General features: G+C 45.0%; 2 protein-coding genes across 2 annotated transcripts; one reads left to right on the forward strand and one right to left on the reverse strand.

The window, feature by feature from the left end:
* Positions 1-559: 559 nt before the first annotated feature.
* On the reverse strand, positions 560-6,392 carry GINS3 (GINS complex subunit 3). The gene is made up of 3 exons (XM_035117324.3): positions 6,207-6,392; positions 3,765-3,998; positions 560-1,840 (listed from the first exon to the last, which is right to left on the reverse strand). The coding sequence occupies exons 1-3, from the start codon at positions 6,390-6,392 to the stop codon at positions 1,610-1,612; spliced, it is 651 nt and encodes a 216-aa protein (XP_034973215.1). The 3' UTR covers positions 560-1,609.
* PRSS54 (serine protease 54) lies at positions 6,159-15,663 on the forward strand. The gene is made up of 6 exons (XM_035117320.3): positions 6,159-7,167; positions 10,006-10,063; positions 11,497-11,668; positions 12,884-13,131; positions 13,778-13,902; positions 15,058-15,663. Exons 3-6 carry the CDS (start codon positions 11,505-11,507, stop codon positions 15,550-15,552), a joined length of 1,032 nt encoding a protein of 343 aa, XP_034973211.1. The 5' UTR covers positions 6,159-7,167; positions 10,006-10,063; positions 11,497-11,504; the 3' UTR covers positions 15,553-15,663.
* Positions 15,664-15,706: the final 43 nt, after the last annotated feature.

Here is a 15,706-nt window from a genome sequence, read left to right on the forward strand (position 1 = left end):
TGTTCTCCCAATGTCCATCTTCATGCGTTGCCTCCTCTGAGAAAAATGAGTCGCAGATGGCCTGGTCGGACTCCGAATGCCTGATCAAACACAGGTGACAGACGGAGCAAAATGTAGAGCAAGTAACAGCTCAAATGACAGACACAAAATGCTGAGTTCAGCCTAGAAGAACTAACTGAGAAGTATCAACATCAAACCTTTTCTTGTTGTGTACTTCTAAAAATATAGGGCCTTGCCCAGGAAGAGGTTGAGAAATGCTAGAAGGATGTGGCAAGCACTGGCCATATGGCAAGAGATGAAAAATATACTCCTGTTGTCCCCCATCAGCAGAAAAAGAGGACAATCAGTTGTGGGGAAGCAGGCAGGAATCCAACTGAAATCTGCCTCTATTCCATCATAGTGTATGAGGAGTGCAACTTAAACATGTGCTTAAGCCCACAACAAGGAAGAGTTACATCAGCAGGGGCAGTTCTGATAGGGCCACTCTGGGCTTGTGCAACTATGAAGCCATACTAATAGATCTGAACGATTCAGCCTCAATAGACAGGTATAGATAGGCTTGCTTTGCTAAAATGAGTTTTATTTATAATGCAATGCTAAACAAATTGTAAAAGGGTAAACAGCAGATTACTAATTTTCACCTACACTGAAATTATGCTGTTAAAGATGGAACAGAACCCAGAATGCAAAATCTGGAAAACCTGGAGATTCCCAAGACCAAGGATGTTGAAGAGAGCATATACTTTCCTGGAAAGTAGGGAAATCCATGCCAGGGAGATGGTACAGAGGGGCACATGGGTTGTCAATCTGAGTCTGCAGCAAAGGCGCAGAGAAATAGGGGGCAGGTATGGGGCATTTATTCCTCCCTCTGCCAAAATAAGCAATACACAATGGAAGCAAGATAAAATGTCATTTAGATTAAAAGCATAAGCTATTTAAGTGCCACAGCTTCCTCCAATAAATTGTAGAAGCAGTTTTGTGAGTGCTGAGAATTCTCAGTTAAAAGATCCCAACTGCATTCAGAAAACTGCATTTCAAACGACTGGAAAAGCTGCCCACTAAATTAAGATTCAGTAGAGTAGCTAAGACCCTTGGACAGGAAGTCTTGCAATGGGCAGGCACCAAGAGGCACATTAAAATATATCGGAGCTGCCTTTTCTCCCTAAGAAAGATCACTTTTCTAGCAAATAAAAGCAAAGGCAAGACAAGACAAAATAACCTGGTAGACTATGTACAAATATTCCAATGATGATTTCTGAGGGCAAACTCATTTGCCTGAGAATTGTTCATCCTTTTGCCCTGCATTTCTAGAGTCATCACTTGAAAGATTAAAACATAGCTGCATTAGATTGAATAAAATGTTAATTATTCCGCTATAAGATTTGTTCTAATTGATGGTATCCATTCAGACACAAACCCAGAATAATCTTGTACGTCCTTAGAAGAGTGAGTGGACGGGTGCAGGCCACACAGTGTTAGCCAACATTCCTCAGAAATATGCTCTAGTTCAATCTCAAGATGTTACCAGGGAGGTTTTCAATTCATAAGATGAACATCATATCCTCTTTTGTCTCTTGCCATGGAAGTGTCAACTATGCCCTTCATGAACTCAGCTGTCCAAGTCAGAAAATTTTCTCTTCTTGTAATTCTGGATTAGGCTGGATGCTGTGATCTGGGAGGCCTGACCCTTTTCCCAGCACTGGAAGTCATTAAGTCCTTTCTGGCCTGCTTGAAATAAGGCTCGTTCCAACTCATCCAGACGGGCCACCAGCACAGACGTGTCCTCATTGAAGGCATTCTGGGAAGAGTCCATGATGCGACGGAATCGGCCAATAAATGTCTGAAAAGGGAAGCAGAGTTACTAAGAATGGAAGGAAGTCCTGAGTAGGCTCAAGCAGCCAAAGGGAGTGCCAGGCTACACACAGAGCCAGGTTAACAAGCTAGAGCAGCAGTCGGTGGGTGGGTGACTTTTACCAGTCCATCATGGCCAACCTTCTTGGGGCTGCATGTTAATGGGGTCAGAGGCAAAAGCGGGAAGAATAATGGATGCAAGCCTAACCTTTGTACAATGGGCTACATTTCAGCCACACAAAAGTCAAAGATTTCTACACACACACACACAAAAAAAAAAACCTCCACCCAGGGAAGCAAAATGTATTATCACAGATCAAGGACAGATTCCAGGCAGGGAAAAGCACTCAAGGAAGGCATGGAACAGGGCTGATGGGGGTCCTGGCCTGGGAAAAGACAAAAAGATCTGGGTCAAGTTAGCTTCTCCTTTGACCGAGGCTTGCCGTGGCTGAATTATGAGCTTAATGATTTGGGACCATAGTAGCATCTCTAGACCATAGAGGGACATTTACTTAATAACAATCCAATGGATTTGGTTTAGTTTTTGCAATGGATCAACACAGCTACCTCCAATTTCCTGTGCTTTTGAGAATACCATGTTTAGCTGTCTACGAATAGGATTTTAAAACTGGAAAGAAATGATATTCTACCAAACAAAGATGGGACTTAATACTTCTGGAGATAACATCCCTCCAAAACACTAGGAAAAACTATCCAGATTGGTCTTTAGTGTACCATGCAAAGTATGCTCCATTTGAAACTGGAGAGGCAATTCAGGTGCTTGACCACTGCCTGGAGTTGGTAATGTGGACCGATACATTAAACTGAATCTGGACAGGAGAGAGGTACTGTGTGCTGCAGGTACTCAAGTCCAGCTGGTAGGGAGGTGGGTTGGTACTCCCCTGGAAGCATCTAAGTTACCTGAGGACGAGGTGGTCCTTGCTGGCTAGGAGAGCCTATGTCCAGCTCTGGTTGGTATGGCCCTTCCTGGTCAGGGATAGTTTGGCCACAATGTTCCAGGCCCAGGTAACTTCCAGACTGCACTACTGCAATGCACTTGAAGATGGTTTGGAAGCTGCAACTTGTGCAGAATGCAGAAGTTGCCTAGCCAAATTTGGCACTGACATACAGGGCTCTAAATGACTTCAGCCTGAAAAATATTAAGAAACACCTCCTCCAACATCAACCTGCCTAGGTGTTCCAAGGGACAGTGGCCAGTGAGATGGCTCCCAGGTTATGGAATGACCTCCCCTCCCAAGTTTTATCTTGTGCCACTACTGTGTGCTTTTAACCAGGATATTTCTGTAACCCACCCCAGGGCCATTTAGGCTATTACTACAAAAAATAAACACACAAATAATTATTAGTAAATCTAAAGTCTAGCACCGGGGATTGACATGAATAAATGTTACACACACTATTTTCCAAAAATGAGGAAGCAGCCACTGTCACCTCTTTGTCACAGCAGCCCTGGGCACATCCTGCCATGTCTGACACCCAGTGAGGTGTATCTATTTATGTCTGCATAGCCTCTCCTGCACTCCCATTTTAAGACTGTTGTGAACTGTAGATTTTGGAGTGTCAAGATCCTGCCCAACTCTTTCTACTCTCCCCTCCCTCCTGTTTTGTTGAACATCCATTCAGATGAAGAGTGCTGAAGAACTTGAAAGCTTGCTCAAAATTTAGCAGCACTTTGGTTGGTTCTAATGAAGGTCTTTGCCATTTGGCACTGAAGCAAGTGTTGTACTTACCATGATAAGTCAACAAAGCACAGGGGGAAATTGGGTGGGAAGGCTGCTATGAACGTTTAACAGCTCTCAAAGAGCAACACTTCAGTACCAAAAGAAGCCATAGTACAGAGAGCTCAGAAGCATTAAGGGGCAGAAAACCTTCTGTCAAATTCAGTGTTTTACCTGCAATATAGTCTGAGCTAGTTCAGTATTTTCAGGACTGTCAAAATTCAGCAGCTGGGAGCCAAATCCATAGTAGTACGGCCCCAATTTATGCAGGTCAACCACATTGGCATCTGCACTTAACACCGTCCGCCAACTCTCCTTGTAAATCTTTGGCAATTCCACAGAAAGGATCCTCCGTTTGTTGTCATATAAGCCTTTGGCCAGCCAGAGGGGGATTTCCAGCTTTGAGCCCTGTATAAAGCAAAATACAAACAGGTTAAAACCATCAATAAGCAGTATACATAAAACTGTAACAGACTTGCAGGCACGTTATGTACTCCAAGAAACTTGCATTGGCTGCCACAGTAAATCAGAAGCAAATTTGTTTGCAGCCTAAAGAGAACCGACACAAACAGAAACGGCACTGAAATTGAGGGGATAAAGCACATTCTGCTGCGCCGTTTGGGATGTGGTGTAGGACAGGGAAGCATTCCCAGTATAAAGTGATTCTAATATTTTAGGAGGGGGAGTTGGGGGGTAATAGTTTCAGACATTGCAACAAAATTGTACTGGCAGAGTCTCCCAGATGAATAGGTAAAATTAAGGAATAGACAATAGCAGACTTTCCATACATTTTAGACTACCAGAACAGTAACGAAAATATGTATTTTTACACTATAATCTTAAGTGGTTAGACAATATTGGGATGCTTGATTTGGGTAACCCTACTAAAAATTTGTTAGATTTTTTAATTATTTGTGTCAGGATATATTTCTACACAAAATGGCATAGGGAAGTGTATAGATATATATAAAAAGGGTAGGAATGAAATAAAGAGACTGGAAAATTACAAAATTAAAATCATTCCAAATGGAGATATCCAACTTTAAAAAAACAATACTGTACTGTGAATAAAATGTTTTTACATTTTAACTGTAATAATATATGAGAATTTGAATAAAGTTACCTCAGAAAGACAGAAGAAAAGGATTAACTGTTGCCAATCTATAATGAAATGGTTTCAGGCTTTAAAAAATGGATTTGAAAGATAAAGGTCAAACATAAAGCATAACATTTTTATTGCTCTAGAATTTTAAAAAAATGGTTCCAAAGTAAGGTGCACCACAAATTCATGCATGTGGTAAAAAAGTACAGAAAACATAAATTAAGACATTTGCTCTAACTTTCATGCCATATAAAGAGAGCCAGTGTGGTGTAGTGGTTATCGAGTGTCAGACTAGGACTCAAATTCCCGCTCAGCCATGAAGCCCACTACATGATCTTGGGCCAGTCACTATCCTCTCAGCTAAACCTAGCTCACAGGAACGTTGTGGGGATTAAATGAACAGGGAGTGGAGAAGAGGATATAAATGCAACAAATGGTAAATAACCTCATATTGCAGTGGGAAGGTGCACGTGGCTGAAACTGTTAGCTACAATAGCTTTACAGCTGTAGTTCCCAAGGAAGATGCAGTTCAAAAGAACTGGAGGCCAGCAGGTTGGGGACAGCCCTGAAGCTACAGAGGAGAGGAACATAGGAAGCTGCCCGATACCAAGTCACACCATTGGTCCATCTAGCTCAGTACAGTTTACACTGACTGGCAGTGGCCCACTGGGGTATCACAAAGGCTTCTTCCCCAGCCCTACCTGGAGATGCCAGGGATTGAACTAGGGGCCTCCTGAATGTGAAGCAGATGCTCCACCACTGAGCTGTGGACCCCACCCCATCCTCAGGTGCCAAAGTTTGGCTGAAGTCTAAAAAGGTTTGGGCTCTACTCTCTTGAGCCAGAGCAAGCCTTAGCCTCCCCTCCCCAAGAGCTCCAAGCTGGCTTGGAGCACCAGCCCGAAGAAGCATGATCTACTTGTGTTGCCCGTCCAGAGCCCAATGGCAAGCAGAAGCCTCATGCTCCACTGACCTGTATGGAGATGCATTGCAATTTTGAATGATTTAGGACCTCATTAAGGAAAAAGATTAAAAAGTCTTGAGTTACAAGAACACGAACAGCTGCCCTTGCAGCTACCTTCTGCATTCATACAATCATAGAACAGTAAAGTTGGTAGGGATCCCAGGGGTCATCTAGTCCAACCCCCTGCAGTGCAGGAATCCTGTCCACAGCCGTCTCTGATTGGGCTCTACCTACCAACCTTCTGGTAAACAGCCAGATGCACCGACCCATTGTGCCATTGTTTTTTGGGAAGGGGTGGGTGGGGAACAGGCGCTGCTGCTCAACCAGTCATCTTGGATTCCCCCACTGAAATCCCGGGATTTCTCATTATCCTCCGAGACACTTCAAACTCAACCCGGAAACTCGCCATGGTATCGAAGTCGCATTATAGATCTATGGGCAAAGCCGATTTAAACGGAAGTCTGAACCTCCCGTTCTGCATCGTCACTTCCGACGTGAAGCTGTCGGGAGTTGTAGTCATTCCATCCAGGAGGGTGGAGGGATGTTAGCTCACCTCAGGGAGTGCGTTGTCTGAGGAGGCGGAGGCAGTGGCCGCTTTACCCAAGACGGTGGCAAGGCGAGGCAGTTTGATCTCCGCGCGGCACGGCAGCCTCTCTTGCGACATGAGGATGTCTGCCAGAGAGAGGAAACTCTCCTCGGTCCCGAGCCCAGTCTCCACCGGCGTGTAGGCCTCGCCCATAGCGCCGCTACAGAAAAGCCCGCGCTTGATTCGCGCACGCGCAATGGCTCCTCCTGGCGAGGGGGCGGGGCAAGTCGCGCACCTGCGCGGTGGGCTGGCTGCTGCAAAGCGCTTGTCTTGTGCATTTGCTTGTTTGGGGTTCACTCGCCCTGTTCAAGGCTGCAGGCCTTCTTGGGGGTCTCTCCGCTCCCCAAAGAACGGCTGATTTATTAAAATATTTAATTTCAATCGTTCTTGACAGAGATATTACTTACAGTATAATAGTTCCTAAACCTTGGTGCATATCTGGCCACGAAACTTAAATTAATTTACAACTAAATAGTAAAGAAGAGTTATCTTGTACGATTTTTTTAATGTGGCACTTTGGGACTCTGCCTACTTATATCAAGCAGGCGTCTTCACTGCACTTTTTCCATGCCTGATTAAAACATTTTTGTTTAGGCAAGCCTATTGTACCGGGTATGTAGAATGTGGACGTGTGTTTTAATCCGGTTTTTAGTTTATTGTTTGTTTTAATTATTCAAAGGTTTTAAATAGTTGTCAGCAGTTTTTACTGACAATTTTATTGTTTCGTTCTTGTTTCATTGCTTTCATTTTTTTATTGTTTCAATTTTTGTTTCAGTTTTTATGGACTTTTTTATTTCATTCTTTTTCATTTTTCATTGCTGCATTCTCATGAGGGAAAGTGTGGGACACACACACAGAATGGCAAGGTCAAAAAAGAGCTAGCAGCGGACACCCATTTCTCCACCAGAATGTAGCAACTGAGCCAAGAGTGAGTCCTATTTGCATGAATTGGACCTTTCCTCCCCTAAGCCTATCATGGGAGGGAGGGCAGCATGCAGGGAGCGTAGTGTTAACCTTTCCCAATTCTGGGGGTGAAGTCGAGCCACTGTGTTAACCAAAGTTACCTCCAGGAGGTCCTGGGTTTCCCAGACGTCAAGACCCTCCCCCCTCTTGGCCTTGCTAAAGTGGTCCAAAGGAAAGCAGAGCAATACATTTGGCACCAGTTTAGTTGCAGCAGTTGCTGGAAGGAGGTGTAAAAGGCATCATCCAACCATCTTAGGGACTCCACTCTGGATTTATGTAGGGTTTCATCCTTAGGCATGTCCAAAGTTGGGGGCCTAATGTGGCCCGCCGGTCGGTTTAATCTGCTCCTTGTGGCAGTGGGCTAAAATCCTAAAAAAAGCACAACAACTTTGGGGTAAAAGCTCAACAACTTCAACCCTAAAAAGGTCACCAACTTTGGTCGGACCCCACGGCCCTTCACGTCATCAAATCTGGCCCTCTTTGGAAAAAGTTTAGGATCAGGGTTTTCCTTCTAGATGGGCTACCTTCCTAGGTTGACAGGCCCCATCTGCTCCCACACCATGTGCAGAAACCGCCTTCTTGAGCCTGTCTTCGCATGCAGGGGAAGTCCCTAATTCACCGAGAGTTTGAGACCCATTGGCTACCCTCACCAGGTCTTTTCTTCTAGAAAAAAGGTGCAGAAACGTGTTGACTTTTTTTTAGGGGGAGCGCCTAGTCAAAGTTGTTGAGTTTTTTTAGGGGAGGTCATCCCTAGAAAAGCTTCTCTTTGTAGGATTCAGTAATGACCCTGGGGTCAGATTTGCCTTAAGTTTAGGGAATGCAGTCATGGATTCGGAGCGAGAAGGGGAATTGCAAGCAGGTCTAGTCCCAGAAAGGTTCTTGGTCATGAGACCAGCAAGAAGGAACTCCAGCACCATGGCAACCACGACCTAACAATAGTTGAGTCTGCAGTGCCAAATTCTGGCAAAGGGCATGGTCGCTCCTGGGCTCTACCTGATGGCAGGAAATCAGAGGTCACAAGACAGCGCCAAGACCTCTTTGGTAAAAGGCAGAAACATATATGGTTGCTCTTGACAGAATAACTTGGGAGATGGAATAGGAAAAGGCTTGTGTTTTAGAAAGAGCAAGACAAGAACCACATAATGGAGTTTCTAGGAAGGTCAAACAAAGGAGAACAAGAGACAGTGGTGTAATGGTTAGAGCAGAGATTTCCAAATTGTGTGTCACGACATGTTAAGTGTGTCAGCTGCAGTGTATAGGTGTGTTGCAGGAACGCTCCCTGCACTCCTCCCAGTGTTGGAAAGGGGTTAGTTTAACCTCCAGTTTGCTGGTATAACTGAATTACTGTGTCGTGAAATGATGCATGTCTAAAGTGTGTCATCAACATGAGAAGTTTGGAAAGCTCTGGGTAGAGTGCTGCAATAGGGCCTGGGAGACAAGGGTTCAAATCCCCACTTGGCCATGAAATTCACTGGGTGACCTTGAGCAAGTCACTGCCTTGCACCCTAACCTACCTCACAGGGTTGTTATAAGGATTAAATGAGGAAGGTGAGGATCATGTACATCACCTTGAGCTGCTTGAAGAAAAAGGTGGGATATAAATGCAATAAATAAAGAATAAACGCAGGACAAGGTTTCAATAGAATTGGCCATGGATCTTCATCCATCTGTTATACTCGTTGATTTGAGTACAGTATCTTACTTTTCAATCCACTGTGGGAGGAGGGACACCTCTTGTTCTCAAACCACACAAGCCTCTAGTTCAGACTTTTTAAACCCAATGGCCTCCAAATGTTTTGGACTACAACTCCCATCAGCCCCAACCAGCATAGTTATCATTCCCATATTTCAAAAAGTGAATATCCCGACAAATAGGCACACATGCACCTGTCAAGGTCTTTGTGGTTTCCACAGGATCTCTTCCCTGTGCTGAAATTAATCTTGAAAGCAGCATTCTGTTGTAGTCAATAGAATAAGTTGCAGTGCCCAGGACAGCTCCTTTGGTTTGCAAATGGTCCATGGGTCCCAAAAGGTTGGGGGTCCCCTGCTTTAAAGCAGTGGCTTTCCAATTTCCTACTTCCAGGCAACCCTGCACAATGATGGGCCTTCCAATAAATCCCCACACTTGATATGGAATTCCAATGCCGTTTTGTGGAGAATTCTGGATCACCCAGTTCATGTTCAGCAGTAAATAAAACTCTGGGAATATCATTGTTGGCCCATTTCTACTGTGTGACCAAGAACACACCCAACCCTCTTGCAACTATACATTGCAAGGGAAGAGGGACAAGAAAAGCTGAATCAGACCAATGGCTTATCTAGTCCAGCATCATCTTCTCACAGTGGCCGACCAGATGCCTGTGGGAAACTTTCAAGCAGCACATGAGCACAACAGCACTCTACCCACCTGTGCTTCCCAGCACATTATGCCTCGGACAGTGGAGGTAGAACACAGCCATTGTGGCTAGTAGCCGTTAATTGGAGAAGCTTGCCTGCCATTCCTGTGCCTTTCCTTGAGAAATCCCTGAAAGGCCTTCCTGAAGACATTTTGAAAAACCATTGTACTAAAGAAGATGACAAGTGGTGTCTGTATGTGTTGCCTAAGAGAAAAGGTTTCAAGGTAAAACTGATCACTGTAACACTAGCAGAACCTTGTTAGACATGCTGCATTTGCTTCTCCAGTGGCTATGGGATTGATCTGGGCTTCAGAACAGAAAGACTTGACTACTGCTGAAGATGAGGAAAGGTCCTTGGAAATGCCTGTGCCAAGCTTACCGTCTGCTTATTTATTTTTTTCTAACAGGGACATTGCATAGGAAGCCTGTTTTTTTGCTGCTCCATCTTGCCCTCTTCAGTGGCTGGTGAGTGAAGCATTTGGGTCTGAAATTGCAGAAGAACATTGGCCATGGGTGGTAGAGCTAAGAGACCTTTCTGGGCCCAAGGATGCCAGAGGGCACAGATGATCAGAAATGGGGTGGGGATGCAAAGCAACGAAGGTGGACATTTCTAATATTTTGTGTGTGTTGTAAGTAGTAGTAGTAGTAATAATAATAATAATAATAATAATGGTATTATCTGCTAGCACTGCCACATTAGATGATCCAAAATCCAAACAGTGCATAATCTTATATATATATATAAATGTAGACTGACCCTGTTTGTTCCACATGAATGGTCACAAAAACCGCTGGATCAATACTCATCAGCTTTGCCCACAATCTCACTTGCCACTATGAGAGCGACACCATACCCTTTCCATGGTCAAATGCCATACCTGTGCCGAAAAAACACCATTTTTGGCAAATTTCGGAACCCACCACTCAGATACCCAGGGAAGCTGGGAATTATTCCAAAAAATCTGCATCTCCAGGGACTGGGGGGGGGGGGGAGAACGGGGTCCGAATACCTCATGGTTCAGGACAGGGTGACCCCAATAACAGGGATGACCTGGGGGTGGGGGGAAGGATAATTAATGGATCGGAACGGTGGGGGGACTCACAGGGGTACCCGTTTTTAAACATAACACCTGTAAAACAGGGGGACTCTGAGACTCGGGGGGGATCTGAAGGGGGCCTATTACCCTCCATTTGACAGACTAACGCACAGCAATGCATGCCAGGGCCAGCTAGTACCTTAGTAAACCAGACTTTTGCTGACCAGGTGCCTGCCAGGTGGCAAGGCGTTATGGGAGCTGTAGTTCAAAACGTTTGGAGGCTGCCAGGTTGACAAAGGCTAACATAAACAATGTAAACTAAGCAAACTGGTATACTTGGCCTAGGTCACATCTTTAACTGCTGAAGCAGTTTTCAGAGTAGATTACACAATTTCTCCCCTTCAGGAGAATTTGGCCAAGATTGTACACTATTTCAAATGATTTGCATTCTTTTCCAACCTTTGGGTTTTCTCGTGAAAACAGGGCTGATGAGACATAACTGAGAAACAAACATGTATCAGAGGGAAGGATGGGGTAACCTGTGGCCTTCCAAATGCTGGACTCTGGCTTCTACCAGCTCCAGCTATAACAGAGGGCCTGACTCTTGTTTGCCTGGATGGAGGATAGAGAGGTCAAATGTACTTCCATTTCTCTACCCACTTTTCCCTTTGGCTTTACCCACTGCTGGCATGTGGCCTTTGGAAAGTTGTCCAGAAGGGAATGCAGGGGCTCCCCATCCACTGGAGGACATGTTCTGCTTCCTGCAGCACAATGGAGTAATGAACCTCCTGGATATTAGCAGGACAAAGGAGAAAATACTGGCCGAGTCTGACTTGCCCCTCCTCTTTCTAACTGGCACAGATTGCGGCATGCAGATCAGCTTAGATCCCAGAAGACTCATGCAAGAGTTTGCAGTTGTGGATGAACTCCCTTGGATGGTATCTTTGCAGGATGTCTATGGCAACCACTTGGCTTTGGGCTGCATCCTGGATAAACACTGGATAGTAAGTGCAGCCTCTACTTTCCTGAACAGGTGGGTGCTAAAGTGGAGGTTTTTACACAGATAGAACAGGAACAGTTATAGCTGCAAATCTTCAAACACTGTATAGGCAACTTCCCTCAAGGGCCAGGAAAGACTTTGCAACAATAGTTCTTGCAGCACAATCCTATCCTTGGGTCATTCTAGCTAGACAAGTAGGTCAAGTTGGAGATGTAGCAGGGTTGCAGTGGAGCCCGGGCAGAGTCCTCTGCTCAGTGGCCTGCTCCTGTCCCTTGCAGCAGCTGCAAAAAAGGTGGTGTTTCAGGAAAACCGCTCCCAGGCGAGTCCATGAAAGCCTGAGATGAAGACCTTTATTCCCAGCCACACTGGAAAACTGGCTGCTCAGTTAATCAGAATCCTACCACAATAGGCTGCCAGAAGTACATAGCCCCCAGCAAAGAAACACAATGAAGTCTGGTTGGCCACTTTGAGAACAGGCTACTGGAGTAGATGGGCAATTGGCCTGATCCAGCAGGGGCCAGTCAAAACGTTGGCAAGCCTAGCAGGCAGGAATTAGGGTCCCTTTTGCCTGCTAGGCTTGACAAAACCCTGATTGGTTGTGTGCATCCGAGAACCAATAGGATTTTTTTTAAGCCAATAGCCAGAGTCAGGAGGGCAGGCCAGAATTGTGGCCAACAAGGAAACGGTTAAACCTCACTTCCCCATTTCCTGCATCCTGATGAAAACCTAACCCCTCTCCTGCCTGCTATTTATTATTATTATTATTAGTAGTAGTAGTAGTAGTAGTAGTAGTATGTAAAGACATGTTTAGCATGATGTCAGGATTTCTGTGCTTTTAACTGGTACTTGAAAGTCAGGCATTCATTAACTGATTCTTTTCATATACAGTGGTACCTCGGGTTAAGAACTTAATTCGTTCTGGAGGTCTATTCTTAAGCTGAAACTGATCTTAACCTGAGGTACCACTTTAGCTAATGGGGCCACGCCGCCGGAGCACAATTTCTGTTCTCGTCCTGGGGCAAAGTTATTAAGCCGAGGTACTATTTCTGGGTTAGTGGAGTCTGTAACCTGAAGCGTCTGTAACCTGAAGCGTCTATAACCCGAGGTACCACTGTATCGCTGCACCTCCTCTTCAATTTCTGTGCCTCAAGCCCAGAAGCATTCCCCAGGAATGGAGAGGCCTGAAGTAAGGGCCCATATCTGTGTTCACTCAAGTGCCTTCTCTTTGCTTATGCTTTCCATGGCCAGGACCCAGGTGTTGGCCCTGGTTGGTATCACAGGCCCGAAACACAGAAGTTTCTTGATCCCCATCAGTGCCATCATCCCACATGAAGCCTTTGATGAACTCACTCTTCACCATGACATTGCCCTCCTGAAGATAGGCGCCCGGCTCTATTTCAGCAAGGCCCTGCAGCCCATCTGCTTCCCACCTGAAAACTTCCCTGTGACAGCTCTGAGGAACTGCTTGATTGCAGGCTGGCTGCATCCTCACACAGGTGAGCTACTTCTGTACCATGGCGCTCACAAAGGCAGTCTTCACAAACCCTGTGCAAGATCATTTGCTCCATTATTTTTGGATTGCTTTTACATCCTACTCTTCCTACAAGGAGCTCTGGGTGGCATATTTGGTGTTATACCTATTTTCAGTTTTCCTCCCATGAGAACATCCATCCATCTCATGGATACACATCTATTGGCCATCTGCATGTGGAAGACTTCCCACAGTTCCCAGGGATCAGATCTATGTCTTCCTTGCATGTGGTTATTGCATGTGGATTCCAAGATTTCTCCTGGCTGGGCACTAGAGACAAGGTGCTATTCAAACCTTTTTTAGAACATTGAGAATTCTTTTGAACCAATAGAGTCACTAATCTAATTTCAATTTGTAGATATTTTGCCAGAACCAAATTCTGGAAGCTAGTGAGATCTTTTTTCTTTTCTTTACCTTGCCCCTCACTGTTGTGTACTAAGGAGAGCTACTTCCTCTTTGTCCTGGACAGAAGATAGGAAATACAGCATTTAGCACAGGAGGGTGGGCTTTGAAGGGAAGATGGGCAGCCCAATGTGTGTTGTGTTCCGTTGCAAACTTAGTCCTGTAAAGACCTAGAAAGGCCAGGCTTTGCTCATGCCTTTGTATCTCAGTCCAGACAGGGAGCGTCTCTCTACGGAAGCTCTCGGTGGTGGATGTTGACCCCTGTCCCCTGCACAGAATCATGACGACAGAGTGCTGCAGCCACAGGAAAGCTGACAATGTGTCTGGATGCCTGGTGAGAAAGTCATGTTCATAGGCTCATCTGCTGCTACCTCTACACAATTCATGAATACAACAAGTTCTCTTCTAGCGACTATGCAAACACTTCAGCAAGGCATAGTGAAAGTACAGAAAATATTTCCCTCTTTTAAGAGAGCATTGCTGCAGCCATTTACTAGGCAGGGTGGTGCTTTAACATTAGCACTTGTGTTTTCTATTATTAAATTATAATTTTTAGATATTGTTATGTGTGTGTGTGTGTGTGCGTGTATATATATATATATATATATATATATATATATATATATGAACCCCTTATAAGAATTTTTTTCTAAAAGGGGGATATAAATCTATTGAAGAACTTTTGAGAAAGGGGCAAATCTACTCATTCCTAGGCAGCATTTGATAAAAAAAGAAAAGAAAAAAGAAACACCCTTCAAGAGACCAGTTATGAGCTGGTAGGTGAACCATAGCCCATAAGTGATATCAGAACTGTATCCTCAGAAATGTCTTGGAATGTCTAATTTTCATATTATTCTGATGGCTGAAAACAGAGCAGAGCATGATGAATCTGGATTCAATCCAATTTATTCAAGATTCACAGGTAAATGTTAAATGCACTCCTAATTCACATCTCTGCTCAGCTGTGAAGCTCACTGGGTGATCTTAGGTCAGAGATGGTGACAGGCCCATATCCACAGGGTTATTGTGAGAATAAAACAGAGAGGAGAACCCTCCCTGTATGCAACTATGACACCCTTAGCCAGCCAGCTCACAGTGCCCAATTTCTAATGTTAATGTCTACCTGCCTGCTGCTGGCCATCCCTGTTTGTGGAAGTGAGTTGTTTGGGGGAACATTTTTCTTGATCTGCTATTTGGAAGGGATCTGGAGCAGAGAGTAAAACAGCAGTTTCTTCTCCTGATGGAACCTTTTCATTGGAACAGGGGGCCCACCCAAAAGCTCCACAAACCCATCGTTCTTGTTCCTAAAATTTTGGCTTTGTGCACCTTTCATGAGGTCATGAGCTCCATATTATTTTCTTATTTTGCCTTGGCTTTTATTGTATTTCATGATTTCTTTGTCAGTTGCCTTGAACTGCATATGGAGAGGTGGGGGAGAGGTATTTGAAATGAATAAATAAAGGCACCTTTGCTTTTTCCTCTTCCAAAGGGATACCCAGGCAACCCGGTCATGTGCCAGGCAGATGGAACAAGGCAGTGGGTGCTGAAGGGAGTGATGACCAAGGGCGGTATGAGATGCTATGGGCCGTTTCTCTACACCAGAGTGTCTTCCTATGGCGACTGGATCGTGACCACCACAGCAAAGTGGGGAGCTCCGGCCTCTCCCATCCCTGGCTCAAGGCACAGCCCCTTCAGACCTCCCATGGAGGAGGACAAAGGGATATTTGAACCCATTGGGGAGGAGAGAGCCATTGACTTCTCAGACTACACCAGCCCTAATCATACAGAGTATCTCACAGAAGACAGCCAGGAGCTCCCAGAAGGGCCAGCTGAGTCACGGGCCAAGCAGTCTGATCCCATCTATTATGACTACTACAGTGGGGAGCTTCTTCCTGTTTCTACAGCCAAGTTAGGCCAGCCTGAAAGCCTCCTCTCTGCAAGCCTCATGCCCTGTATTCTGACATGCTGGGTGGTGGCAGGTTAAGCAGCAGACATTTCTGAGAAATGCACAGTTGAGATATAGTGAGTGCTGTTATGCTCATCTGTCATTTCCCCAGAAGTCCCATTTGGACAATTAAACTTCAAACCCTCCTTATTCAATCTCCTCAGAACCATGTGGTATGAAATGACTCCAAAAA

The sequence above is a fragment of the Zootoca vivipara genome, chromosome 6 (genome assembly GCF_965207765.1).
Source record: "Zootoca vivipara chromosome 6, rZooViv2.hap1.1, whole genome shotgun sequence".
In the NCBI taxonomy this organism is placed as follows: Eukaryota; Metazoa; Chordata; class Lepidosauria; order Squamata; family Lacertidae; genus Zootoca; species Zootoca vivipara.